General features: G+C 36.5%; 1 protein-coding gene across 3 annotated transcripts in view; it reads left to right on the top strand.

Annotated features, from left to right (window-relative positions):
- The window catches only part of rbm39 (RNA binding motif protein 39), a 31,114-nt gene extending 17,173 nt beyond the window's left edge, over positions 1–13,941 (top strand). For all 3 annotated transcript variants that reach the window (XM_008109954.3, XM_062978760.1, XM_008109956.3), the window contains 12 exons: positions 44–100; positions 1,479–1,596; positions 2,060–2,212; positions 2,890–3,027; positions 3,846–3,911; positions 5,445–5,649; positions 6,038–6,115; positions 7,323–7,355; positions 7,958–8,033; positions 8,129–8,234; positions 10,175–10,253; positions 12,987–13,941. In XM_008109954.3, coding sequence (XP_008108161.1) covers positions 44–100; positions 1,479–1,596; positions 2,060–2,212; positions 2,890–3,027; positions 3,846–3,911; positions 5,445–5,649; positions 6,038–6,115; positions 7,323–7,355; positions 7,958–8,033; positions 8,129–8,234; positions 10,175–10,253; positions 12,987–13,087 — 1,210 coding nt within the window. In that variant the 3' untranslated portion in view covers positions 13,088–13,941. The remainder of the gene's footprint in view (positions 1–43; positions 101–1,478; positions 1,597–2,059; positions 2,213–2,889; positions 3,028–3,845; positions 3,912–5,444; positions 5,650–6,037; positions 6,116–7,322; positions 7,356–7,957; positions 8,034–8,128; positions 8,235–10,174; positions 10,254–12,986) is intronic.
- Positions 13,942–14,401: the final 460 nt, after the last annotated feature.

The raw sequence follows: 14,401 nt of genomic DNA, 5'->3' as shown, positions 1-14,401 counted from the left end.
TTTGACATTTGTCACCTTCCTAATCCTGTATATGTGTTTTCAGTGGTAGACGGCGATCTAGGAGCAAAAGTCCATTCAGAAAAGACAAGAGTCCTGTAAGGTAGGAACCTGAATTTTACTTTTTACTGTTGAATAGTCTGTGCAGTGTTGCTTGTTACTTCGATTGCATTTTGTGCAAATTCCTTTTTAGTGCTATCAACTTCTACTAAAACAAGTTGTAGTCTTCTTGCTGTTGGTGTACAAGTTCTATGATGATTCATTAACAGCTTTTCCTGGCTAGAGGTGATGGTAATTGCCTTTCAGTATCAACTTCAAGGCAGCAGATTTACCTGGCATGGTTTTAGGATCTTCCTTAATATTTAAATGTAATGTACTGCCGCTGCATGCTAGCATTAATATGGTAATCTGGTATTGTTGGAGAAAAGTAGCATACTTTTGTATCATTTTCCTTTAGTGTTGGGACTTACCTACTCTCCACTTTCTACTGAGATGCCCCAACTCAATAGAGAAGAACTTTTGCAAAACTCAGTAGTAGCTTGTCCTTATGAGAGGCTATGAAAGCTCACCATAAAATGAGTTCTATGAAGTCATTGTCAAAGAACCATGGTAACAATCAAGTAGCAGGCACTTAGAAAGACTCCGGCTAATTAGAATGCTATATATGTTAAAATTTTTCAAAGGTTGAAAATAGTGTGTACAAGAGGGAAGAAGTCAAACATTTTGTAGTATCCCTTATCAATCTTAAAGGATTATAGTTAGTACATTTCAATTTATTTATAAAAGTGCCTTTGTTAAGTATTGTCTTCAAGCAATGATGTATACGTATAATATAGATATGATGCAAACTGCCATGGTGTCCCTTCATTTATCTGTGTGTCGTTGCATTTCTGTTGCTGCCCTGTGCTGTACAGATTGCCTTTGTATGAATAGAGTATAAAAAGATACAAACTTTTATAAAATGGCTGAATACGTTCTTTCATTTCAGACATACACAACTATTAAATGTACCTTGGTTAAAAGCATTTCCTTTCTAATGCTGTGATTAGGTAAGGTGTACATCCTTAGAAGTATGTCTATTTAAAATAGGCATTTCTAGGCATAGATGCTTAGAAAAAGGATACAAGAGTATTAAACATTCTTTGTTACACCCAGTAATCTACTTCCATAAATCCATCTGTTACATTTGTTTTCCATGTTAGTATTTGGGGGTAGAATGTTGCAGAGGAAAGTAGCAGAGTCATTTTCTGAGATCGGTAGTTTCTGTTGCAGTAAAAATAATTCTGAGACACTTAATATTCTCACCAAAGGAGCCGATGCATTTGAAAAAACAGGCACATCTTACTCTTACTATATATAGCAACATAGTCTAAACTGTATCACTCTTATCTCTGGGTTAGCAGAAACGGTCTGAATCAAATTTATTTTGGTTCTTATTAAAAAATTTCTAATTATTGATCATAACATTTACTTTTATTCAGAGAACCAATTGATAATCTTACTCCAGAAGAGAGGGATGCTCGAACAGTATTCTGTATGCAACTTGCTGCAAGAATTAGGCCAAGAGACCTTGAGGAATTTTTCTCTACAGTAGGAAAGGTGGGTTTAAAACCTCTTAATTTTTCTTTCAAGTGGTATTCGTGTACTTCTGAAGCAGATGCTGAGCAGATCTTGCCAAGCTTTGTACTGTATATGTACAAATGTTAGTTCGGTACCTTTGGCAATTGGTATATATCAAATTGGTTTAAAAGTTACTTTTTGTATTTGGTATGTCTTGCCAGATTGAGTTACTGAAATTGTGGGACCTCTCATACAGAGGCTTGTGCTAACTGAAACTTGTTATGATTTACTATAAATGTGCTTTTTGATGTCTGGGATGTGACCATCTTTAAAAGTTATTTTTAGCTTGTTCATGTTTCTCATTTAAAAAAAAAGTCTTGCACTGAAGAGTCAGAAATCTGTAAAGATTTCATTGTTTCATGTAGAATGAAATGTGATGCTAACAGCCCTGTTAAAAGTTTTCAGATCATTAAAACAGCTTTTTAACTCCCTATTTTTTTAGGTCCGTGATGTACGCATGATTTCAGATAGAAACTCGAGACGTTCCAAGGGAATTGCTTATGTGGAATTCGTTGATGTTAGTTCAGTACCTTTGGCAATTGGATTAACTGGGCAGCGAGTGTTGGGAGTACCAATTATTGTACAAGCATCTCAAGTAGGTTGATATATTTTTTAAAAGGCTCAATACACATTCTTAAGTTGTATCTTAATAGATCTAAATTAATTTTATTATGATACATACATGTATGTGATGGAGAACCAAATAAAAAGTTGGGTTAATATAATGTCATTCTTCAGTGAAATGTTCTTAGCTTTTGTTCTATTACTTAACAGTCTGCTATATTTCGTAATATTGAAACTGATAGATTAAAAAGCATTTTCTCAATCAAGCTCTATAGATGCAATCCTGAGCATACTTAGGTGGGACTTTGATTATAGTGGGACCTTTTTCAGTACAAGCCTAGAAAGATCCTTTGGGCTCACCTAGTTTCATAGATCCTCAAGTATTGGCAGTTACATTACTTACAACATTTTGTTTGAAACTTTCAAACATCAGAAACTGGAAATATTTGATGTTTTAAGATAGTGAATATAAATATCCACTCTTAACAGAATAGTTATATGTTAGTATATTTGGTAAAGTAGACTTAAATATTGCAAGTAACCATAGAGTAAGTTGGAATGATCCACCAAATATGCATGTACTGATCAGTTTACTTCATTTTGAAGCTTGCATACGACTCGGAGTATTCGTTCATTAAATGTAACACAGTTTACGGTTAAACTTTCTGGATTCTTGTTTGTTCTTTCTAATTTGTATATTTATTTTAGGCAGAGAAAAATAGAGCAGCTGCAATGGCTAATAATCTACAAAAGGGCAGTGCAGGCCCCATGAGGCTCTATGTAGGATCCTTACACTTCAACATAACTGAAGATATGCTCCGTGGAATTTTTGAGCCATTTGGCCGGGTAAGTTTTCATGTTAGTAGACATGAATTTAGTTCTATTCCAGTTGTGTGCTCCTTTCCTTGAAGTACTTGTCCCATATTTGTATCCTTACAAAAACGTGTGTGGTAAGTTTGGCTGAAATAAGGATTCATGCAAGGACATCCAATGAGCTTTATGGTCGAGCAGAACATTGAATTTTGCTTTTCCTTATTCTAGTTTGACCCTCAGACCACTGTGTCAAAATGGGAGATTTCCATCCCATAGCTGAATATTGATTGTAATCTTTCTGCATTGGTTCATGATCACTGCACTGTTTTTCTCAGCTAGAGATAGTATTACTGTCATTTAACTTGAAATACCCTTTTTGGAATGGAGCTGTCCTACACAGATTGGAAAATTGTTGCATTGGGGCATGATTCTAAATATGTGTGTATGGATATATGCTTTGCTTTGTGTAATGGGAGAAATGTTCAGATCCATAAAAATCACACTTGGAATGGCCTAATTATGTCCATAGCCCTCTATAATGCATATAGCATTGTATACTGCTGGAACTTAATCTGTAAGACCATTTACAAATTGAAATCTACCCCTCTTCCCCTGACCAAAAAAGGTTCCATACTTCAGTACTATATCATATATTGCTTTTCTGGTATATATATTGAAAAGAGATATTTTACGTATCAAGATTTAAAAAAAATCTTTGTAAATAATAATCATAAAGCATTATAAAATAGCAGTGGGAGTTCATAGAAACAATAGCAAATAACATTGAAACCAACACAATATGTTTTTAAAATGTTTTGTCTATGCTAATAGGTAATCATGCTTCTTTGCAGATTGAAAGCATCCAGCTGATGATGGACAGTGAAACTGGGCGTTCCAAAGGATACGGATTTATCACTGTAAGTTTATTGGTGCATATATATATATATACACTAGAGTCTCACTTATCCAACCTAAACAGACTGGCAGAAGCTTGAATAAGCGAATATTTTGGATAATAAGGAGGGATTAAGGAACAGCCTATTAAACATCAAATTAGGTTATGATTTTACAAATTAAGCACCAAAACATCATGTTATACAACAAATTTGACAGAAAAGATAGTTCAATACACAGTAATGTTATGTTGTAATTACTGTATTTACGAATTTAGCACCAAAATATCACGATATATTGAAAACATTGACCACAAAAATGGCTTGGATAATCCAAAGGCTTGGATAAGTGAGACTCTACTCAGTGTGTGTGTTTGTGTGTGTATGCATGCTCTCGGAGCTGCTGACTTAGAAGTCAGAAACTTGGTTATTATGTTGCAGTCATTATCATTTTATTTTTTGCAAGGTTGGGATCCATTATTATTACCTACTCCTGATGTAATGTATTCACTTCTGGTTGTGTATCAGAAGAACAAATATTAGACATTAATAAAAATAATTATTGAAGTAATAGTAAAAATACCAAATTTGTAAGGCTTAAGCATTTGTGGTTTTGCTTTTATACGACTCTTAGAGTTGGTCTGCTGACACACTGTCAACCATTTTAATGCATTTTGCATGACTTAGTAATAAGGCTTCTTGCATTCAAACTGCCACACTTTCCAAGTTTGGGTGAAAGTAGTCAATATCCATGTGTCTTGTTGTATCTTAACATTAAAAATGTTCACAGTGTGCATTCATTTATTTATTTATTGTGTCAGAAGCGGACCAAGGGTACAGTTGTAATGTATTTAAAAACACAAACAAAGGTTAAAAACTTGGCATTATACTAAATGTCCTTTGACCAGTAGCTGGCCACTTGGAATGTGCATAAGACGGTATCATCTCTCAGGTTTTTGTTGATGTAACCTGATACCTACGTATTTCAATTTGCAGTGACTTGTCCAGAGCCTGAGATAAAGGCATTTTTTTGTCTTACTGATGATGTATATGTATGCCTACAGTTCATTTCTACACATCAGACATTTATGAAAAGGCATTCAATTTCAACAGCAATAAGGAAACTACAACTAGTCAATTTTATGTTTCCAAGAAACAAGGAAATTTGAAATGCGGTTGCATAATTAAATTTCTCAACTAGGGCAGAGACATTATTTGAAATCCATGTTCTCATTGATGAAGTCCACAGTAATTGATGTGATAGTATTATTTGACCACTAAGATTTCAGTCTGGTAAAAAAGAAGCTAGTCCATGCTTTTAAAGATGTATTAGCCAGGAATTGAATTTGGGACAGACTGTGTGGAAAATTATGTGCTCTGGTTTGTTTTACAGTTTTCATAAACCAAATGTCATATCTCTGGAGTTATTAACATAATGTTAGTTTTATATACAAATTTACATAATTTGTAATTTTAAAAGCTTGTCATTTTAAAAATGTGTAATGATGCAATAGAATCTTGTTGCTGCTTCAAATAATAAATATAATTTAATTACAGTTTTCAGATTCAGAGTGTGCTAAAAAGGCTTTGGAACAACTAAATGGATTTGAATTGGCTGGGAGACCAATGAAAGTAGGTCATGTAACAGAACGCACGGATGCATCCAGTGCTAGTTCATTTTTGGACAGTGATGAACTGGAAAGGACTGGAATTGATTTGGGAACAACTGGCCGTCTTCAGTTGATGGCGAGACTGGCTGAAGGTATGTGTATTGGAAAAAACAGAATTAAGGGACCATGTTTTATCTTTTGCGTTTTTTAAACCAAACTGCACTGCATCCTATTGTAAAACTTCAGTCCAGATTATTTGAATATAATAGTGATTTAGATAGTTTTGTTGCATAGTCTGTATTCTTTCTTCATTTTTCATGGTGATTTTATACTCCAGTACTATTTTAGTGGATATGTAGGATGGAAATATTAGAATTTATTGGCAACCTTGTCATAGCAAAGTAAGACATAGTCATTCTTGTTTTGTAGCTCTTTTAGTTTAGGCACATTGACAATTGGGACTTCACAAAGTGTTAATGTTATAGTTAGTTAAACATTAGTGCTTCTATCAAAAAATGGATTAATGGCTTTTTTTTCCAGGTACTGGTCTTCAGATTCCTCCAGCTGCACAACAAGCTTTGCAGATGAGTGGCTCATTAGCATTTAGTGCTGTAGCAGGTAAAATCTATTTGTATTAATGTGGAAGCTAATCTAGACATCATCTAGAGCAGTAATTCCCAATCTTTAATCTTCCAGGTGTTTGGGACTTCAACTCCCAGAAACTCCAGCCATGGTTGGCAACGGTTGATTTGTGCACTTTCAGAAATTTCTGTATTTAGTGCAAACAAAACAGGGAGTTAATTGACACCCCATTGGCTGGAATTGTGTTAGTTCCAACTGGATTACATCTACTGATTGAAATGATGAATGTTGAGTCATCACATAAATAAGTCTTAATTTGTTTAATGATGTAAAGACAGACACTGAAATTAATTATGGCCCGAGCTTTAAAAGGATCAGCATACAGCACCAGATTCTGCAGGTGTCCTGTTTTCACATGGATCCTTTAAAACAATGAGTAGCAGAATAAGTGTACTGATAATTTACTTAGGCTTTTGCATCATATTGGTACTACTGAGATAAAAATTAAAATCTTCCTCTAAGTCTCCTTTCTGCCCACTGAATCTTAGTATCCAGCATTTAATTACTTAGAATGGTTTGTGAGTGTTTTGTCATTCATTTCACAGTACTAATCTTTTAACTACTAAGTAACAAATTATATACAGAGCACATACCTTATTTAAGCCAGATGGCTCTTAATAGATCACTATGACCGAATGTTAGCTGTATTTAAAGTATAACTGAATTGTTTAGTTTAATTTGAAGACTTGCTATTGTGTATTTTTTAATCAAATGTGTCTTTTAATTAAGGATTTTTGGCCTATTGACTGAAAACAAATATGAGTGATTGAATTATTTGTGTGATATTAAGATAGGTCTGTCCTATGCACATCTATGTACTATGAGTGGAGTACGTACCCCTTATCCATGTACTCGATAGCCATGGTTTTACTTAACCACATTCCATTAGATTTCCTCCCCCTCCCAAAAGTGTTTGTGGTCCTCTCTAGGCCATCCAGTGTAATTCTAGAGTATGTTTCTGGTCCAAATGTAGTCAAAATACTATCTATGGTTTCAGGTATCCATGGTATGCGTGTGTGTGTCTTAGAATGTATCCCTTGCAGATACAGGGGTTGTACATTACTCATGGAAAACCTATTGACATTATGTAGTATATGGGTGAGTGAGCATGTATGACTGAATGAAAGGAAATGATTTATATACTATATATGAAGGTACTAATTATTCTTTTTTTTTTTTTAAGATTTGCAGACTCGACTTTCACAGCAAAGTGAAGGTGAGAATGAGTTCTGTGGTGTGTATGGCATAGATTTTAGTACTATATAAACTCAAGCTTTAGGAAGTACTTCACATCAGAGAACAAGAAACATGTGATCTTCAAAAACAAGTGACCATTTCTAATTTTCACTGTTCATTGAAAAAACAAACAGCATGAATTTCTCTTGCTAATCCTTTCCATATCTAAGCCTTGGATTAAAGCAAAGCAAATCAATTTCTCTCTTCAGTCCTCCATATTTTGTAGAAATACAGAATTGTAATTGAAAAGAAATAGAGGGTTGGTAAATCATGGTGCTCGTTTGTACTTCAGGCATAAAATAACATATTAGTTGATAACCTCTTATGCTAAAGTAAATAACAAGGGTAGTGCAAGTTGTGATGGCAATTAGCAATTTATTCTAGGCAACTAACATTGTACAATCCTCATTAATAGTATAAGAATTGTGTGTGCATATCTTGTTTTAGAACTGTGAGCAAATCCTAGAGATGCAAAGCATTTCTTCTTTATTTGCATAATTCCTGCTGCTTAAGACAGCGTGAAGAATAAACCTCATTTAAAGAAGTAGAAATTTACTTTAAACTTTTCTTCTGACTTCTTAGTATTGGCTGCAGCTGCTTCAGTACAACCTCTTGCAACACAATGTTTCCAGCTTTCCAACATGTTTAACCCTCAAACGTAAGTTCAACTTGCATAATTTCTGTTATATTGCCTGTTCACTCTTTTAAGTTTATGTATTGGAGATTATTAAAATTTTATGGTTTTTTCTTCAGTGAAGAGGAAGCAGGCTGGGATACAGAAATTAAGGACGATGTGATTGAGGAATGTAACAAACATGGAGGAGTTGTCCACATTTATGTAGACAAAAATTCAGCTCAGGTATGTTGCTAAAATAAGTTAATGAATTCTAATAATTTGATTAAGTTGTTATGTTCAATTATAACTTAAAACATCTGTAAACGAGCATCTATTAATTTCACTTTGAAACAGTTTTAGTTTTGTAAAAGGACAGGACTAAAATATTTAGTCTGAGTTGCTGATACAGTGTTACTCCTTTATTGTTAACAAATCTATACAGTCATGTATGTTCAGTGAATTGTATACCAATTCAAGGCCAATACATGATTTCATGTATCTGATTTGTCCCGCAGAATAGTTTTGGATTTTAACCACAAATAGATTACTTTTTGAGGCTCAAGTCAGACAAAATTAGAAAGTGCACTTAGTGGATGATGCTAAGATAGGCTTGGATATGAAGCTTGTTTGGGCAGCTTCTGTGTTTTATTTGTCTTCTGGGTAGTTCAGTATTATACAATCTGGGATTACTCTTTAAGACATTCGGAAACATTTAGTTTGCGTGAAATGCTAGTCCCAGACTTTTGGTTGAATCTAGGCACTGTATTAAGCAACTTACATTACATACTTTCATTTGTCTTGGCACTGGCTGGTATTTTGTTTGTTGGCTCAGTCCAGGTTGCAAGTTTTAACTTTAAATTTGTGGGGGCCTGAATAAACAAAGGGTTATTTTCAATGTGTTCCTCCTTGCGTTATTCATTATCGGAGGCTGGTAATGAGTGCAAGAGTGAGAGAAACTGGAAGACTTACTTAGCAACAGGAACCTTTTTAAACAGTACCTATGCTTTGGATTCCCTCTGCAGGGAACTTACTGAGTCTTGTCATCTTTGATAATGACATCAGAAGACTTTTTGAGTTCTGGGATTAATTTAATAAAGTTTTCTCTATGATTTATATAGATGTTTTATTTTGTAACTTGTTCATTATACTATATCCTATTATGTCACTTTAATTGGCTTCATGAAAAAGCAGAATACAGTGCCCCTTCGCTAATCCGCGGTTCGGGTTTCGTGGATTCGCTATATCACGGTTTTTCCCATCCGGCCCGCCCTCCCCCAAGGAAGCCTCACCTGACGGAGCCTCGCAGGAAAGAGATTGAGAGAGAGAGAGAGAGAGAGAGAGAGAGAGAGCGAGAGAGAGAGAGCGGGGCAGGCAGAGAGGCCTCCTCGGCTCCCTTGGTCGACCAAAGAGGGGAGGGAGGGAGGGAGTGGCACTTCCAGAGGGCCTCATGTCCGGAAGAGGAGGGCCTTCCTACCTTCCTTCCTTTCTGGGCGGGGAGGGAGGCCCAAGGGAGGCATATGCGCAGAGAGGAAACTGTTCGCTCCCTTTGGGCCTGGGCCTTCCTGTGGGGAGTTGAGGGGGCGGGGCCCGGCTGTCTTGCCTGCGGCGCCCTGATTGGCACCCCAGCCCTGCCCCCTCCTTGTCCCAAGGGTTCTGCTCTCTCTCTCTTTCTCTCTGTCCTGCTCTCGGAGCCAAAGGCGAGTCAAGGGGCAAACAGCCGCCCAGTCGCCTCACAAAGCTACAGAGACCCCAGACTCAGAGCGGGAGGCTCACATGGGGCTCTGGGCGAGAAGCAGGCCCCAAAGCCCACGGGAAACACTCGCAAAGTCTGTCCAGGCTGCCTCAGGAACAACAAGAAATACAGTACAGTACTTTAAAAGAGGGAGGGAGGGAGGGAGGGGGGCTATATTTATTGAAATAAAGAGAATGCTGCTACTTTGCGGTTTTTCGCTTTACGCGGGCAGGCCTGGAACCTAACCCCTGCGAAAAGTGAGGGAGCACTGTATTGAGTATTCAATTCACTGGTTTATCTTTTGTTCTGACTTTTTACTCTGCCAGCTTCCCTTTATATGGTTGTTAAAAGTTCATTCCAATCCATCTATTGAAATGTTAGGATAGAAGTAGGTGGTTAAAATGGATTTATAGATAAAAGCAATACATATATATATATATTTTAATTTCAGGGCAACGTCTATGTAAAATGCCCTTCAATAGCAGCAGCAATTGCAGCTGTAAATGCATTACATGGAAGGTGGTTTGCAGGTAAGTAAACTATAAACACTTTGCTATATTGCTGTTTAATATGAGATCAAGTTGGAGACATTCACATGTTAGGTGGATTATGCTCTCCTTACTCTCTATTTCCCACAGACTCTTTCTGCTACCCAGCTACAAGCTTATAATATCAAGAGAGGGATTTGTGGAGAGGGTAGTACTTCTTTTTTAAAAAGCCTCATAGCACTGCTCACAAACACAAAGCTGTCCCATGCAGCATTCTATCCAGCCTCACATCTTATATTCCAAAGAGGTTGTTTTGGGGAGTTTACTATACTTTGTTTTCTATTCTTTTATACTTTTATGAGACTTTACTCTGCTCTCCTTCCCCCCCCCCCCCCCAATATATTAACTTTTATTTACATACATTAACAACTTACCGTGAAACAAAACACAACAACAATGAACATTTTACAGACATATAACCCCACCACCAAGGCCTGAACAGGTATCCTTTCCTTTACCATATAATTCATAAACCAACCATTAAACAAATGTCATATCCAAAATTCTTGACCAGCAAGATTGTATTGTTTTCCTTTTTACCCTGCTCTCCTTATGCTGGTCTATGACCATAATAAAGATTTAATTTGATCATCTGCCGCCTCGGAGGCGCAATAGATTAAACCCTTGTGCTGGCTGCACTGCTGACCTGAAGGTTGGGTTGCTGATCTGAAGGTTTCCAGTTTTAATCTGCGAGATGGGGTGAGCTCCCATCTGTCAGCTCTAGCTTGCGGGGACATGAGAGAACCCTCCCAGCAGGATGGTAACACATCCGGGCGTCCCCTCGGCAACGTCTCTGCAGATGGCCAATTCTCTCACACCAGAAGCGACTTGTCTCTGACACAATAAAAAAAAAACCTCAAAACTCCCAGCCATCTTTTTTCAACCTTGTTCAGGTTGAGACGTTGACTCCAAAGTTTTAAAAAGGACTTTAAAAGATTTCCATGTTTTTCAGCAGACAGCTATACTGGAAAGATGTCATCTGTTCCCTTCAAATTGTTTTAGACGACAGCTGTTGCCATCTTTGATTGCAGGCCTTTCTGGCTTGGTTTGCTGGGAGTTGTGGCCCCAGAAGTCTTAAATAATGATTTTGGGGAGGGGAGAATTGTCTTGAGAAATTTCTGGTTAGACTGTTTGGGTGATCTTTGGTCAATCCTGTTTTTGTCATGCCCTTCCCTCAGTAACAGGTAGGTTTTTACAGCATATTACCACCAAGGAAATAACTCTTAAGAAAGAGGTTGCCCAACCCTGATGCAATTAAAAGGGGATTTTTGAGAATGGACATTTTTTTCTATTCCATTGAATCAAGAGTGTGCTATTCATCTGTCCAAGCCTGAATAAGCTGTCTGAACTTTCTGCAGAAGTGATGGGGAACTAGTAGTTCTTATATCAGTAGTTCTTATATCTTATATTCTTATTTGATTTACCAAGTCAGTGCATCCAGTCCATGGAATTGTGTTCTTCCTCCACCCTGAATTCTTTTTCTTACCAAGAGAATTGAAGCAGTAGAGCAATTGAGCCATATTTAAGGGGACAATTTATTTCCCTGATGAGAAGGCTCTGAATGTGGAAGCACTCCCATCAGCACCCAGTGGAAAGAGGAAATCCAGTAGCACCTGGCCTTATAGGCAACTGTGCTCCTGCCTTGGAGAGGAAACTGGCCATCTGTTCCTAAAACACTTTTCTCATTTACTCTATAGCCCACAGAGTCGGTACAGTACTATTGCACGTTGATGTTTTAGCTAAAAAATAGATCATTGTCTTCGGAGATCAATACATGGGGCAAATACTTTATTTCTTTGATTCTTAAGACACAATCATTTCCTCATATAAACATCTCGAAAAATGGGGTACATCTTAGAATCATAGGTGCTTTTTAATACACACACACACAAATCCCCTGTGTGTATAACTAAATAAATACAGTAGAGTCTCGCTTATCCAATGTAAACGGGCCGGCAGAACGTTGGATAAGCGAATATGTTGGATAATAAGGAGAGATTAAGGAGAAGCCTATTAAATATCAAATTAGGTTATGATTTTACAAATGAAGCACAAAAACATCATGTTATACAACAAATTTTACAGAAAAAGTTGTTCAATACGCAGTAATGCTATGTAGTAATTACTGTATTTACGAATTTAGCACCAAAATATCACAATGTATTGAAAACATTGACTACAAAAATGCGTTGGATAATCCAGAATGTTGGATAAGTGAGTGTTGGATAAGTGAGACTCTACTGTAATGCTTTTTTCTGTTGATGGTACTGAAATTAGTTTACATCTTAGAATTGATGAAATATGGCATTAACAACAATTGCCAGACTTTCAGGAACAATGGCAGTTTTTTTAGTTGCGTCTCATAGTTACAGGATTGATGTCTTGCTTTGCAGACTACATTAAATTTAATTACTATTTTGCATGAAGCAGTCACTGTGAAAAACACGTTTCGGCCTTTTAATTTGGAACTTCTAACCTGGGACAATTTGCCAGAATTTTTAATACGGGAATGCTGAGCAGCATAGATAATCAATATAAAAAGATAAATCTTTGCTCCATTCTTTATGAGTCTGTTTCCTTTTTTATTAATTGTAAGAATTCCATGGATACTTTGGGATGCACTTTCCTGATATAATATTTTTGTCATAGTACTTGACTCATTTTCAAAAGCAAGAGTTTTTAAGATGTTCCTCTTTTCTTTCTCTTTCCTGATAGGTAAAATGATAACAGCAGCATATGTACCTCTGCCAACGTACCACAACCTTTTTCCAGATTCTATGAACGCAACCCAGCTCTTGGTTCCTGCTCGACGATGAAGATGGAGTTAGTCAGTTTTGTACATAGCTATTTTTTGAAGGAGGACTTTGAGTTAAACTTTTATTTAGATGAAAACAAAATGAAAAGACGTAAAGACCTTTTGTGTACACTTCCTGTTACCTTTAAAGACAAAAAATATAGCAAACGGGAATGCTGTGTGTTCATTCTCTTGGTTAGCATTCCCACTGTATACAAAGCTGACTAATTTTTCTGCCTTGTAATTCTTGTACATTTAGAATATTTGGCTAAAATGAGCTATAGGAACAGGTGTAGCTTATAGAAAAGACTTCTGTAAAAGGTGGGCAGGACATGATTTTTAATGTTTCACAAGCCTTTTCTTTTAAAGCAGGTACTGCATTTTACATTCACTTAAATGCTCTGCTAAAGGTTAATATCAGATTTAACTGGATATATTTAGTGTGTTTTATATGGACTGAAAATACAAGCGGCTACTGAATGATTTTGGTCAGCTGATCTACTCACTGGTTAGCAAAAAAAAGGATTAGAGGATTTTATTTCTAAATGGTAACTTTTGATTGTCTCTGTAAAAGTTTCTTGTAAATAAGGTGTAAGGTGTGTTTAAAATTCCAAACAAAGCTATCTCTGCATTTCCAGGTTAAAGTTCCATTGATTGCAGGGAATGTATCTAATTGAACGTTGGAGTAGGAAATGCAGGAATATATTTTGTCTGGTTGCATATAATCTGCTCTTTTTTAAGCTCTGTGAGCTCTGAAATATATTTTGGGTTACTTCAGTGTGTTTGACAAAACAGCTTGATATTTCTATCAACAAATGACTTTCATATTGCAACAATCTTTGTAAGAACCACTCAAATAAAATTCTCTTAAAGGCCTGTGGAAGCATTATTTTTGAGAATAAAAGGGTAATGAAATTTCGGCCTAGGAAAAACAATAAAACTACACATCCCAGACACACTAAACTTGGCAGCACAACCCCTCACCTATGCCTCTACGTTCATACAACAAAAAGAAAAGAAAAATAAAGTCCTTATTAGAGGGAGAGGAATAATTGTTTTTATCCAATTGCTGCCAGTTAGAAGGCTAAGCTCTGCCCACTTGGTTTCCTAGCAACCCACTCAGCCCAGGGGACAGGCAGAGTTAGGCCTCACTTAGGCCTCTTCCACACTGCCTCTAAAATACAGATTATCAGATTTGAACTGGATTATATGGCAGTGTAGACTCAAGGCCCTTCCACTCAGATATATAACCCATTTATAATCTTACCTGCTTTGAACTGGATTATCTTGACTCCACATTGCCATATAATCCACTTCAGTGTGCATTTTATCGAGC

The sequence above is a fragment of the Anolis carolinensis genome, chromosome 4 (assembly GCF_035594765.1).
Source record: "Anolis carolinensis isolate JA03-04 chromosome 4, rAnoCar3.1.pri, whole genome shotgun sequence".
Taxonomy (NCBI): domain Eukaryota; kingdom Metazoa; phylum Chordata; class Lepidosauria; order Squamata; family Dactyloidae; genus Anolis; species Anolis carolinensis.
The sequence above is the reverse complement of the archived record's forward strand: the minus strand, read 5'-3'. Positions and strand labels throughout refer to the sequence as shown.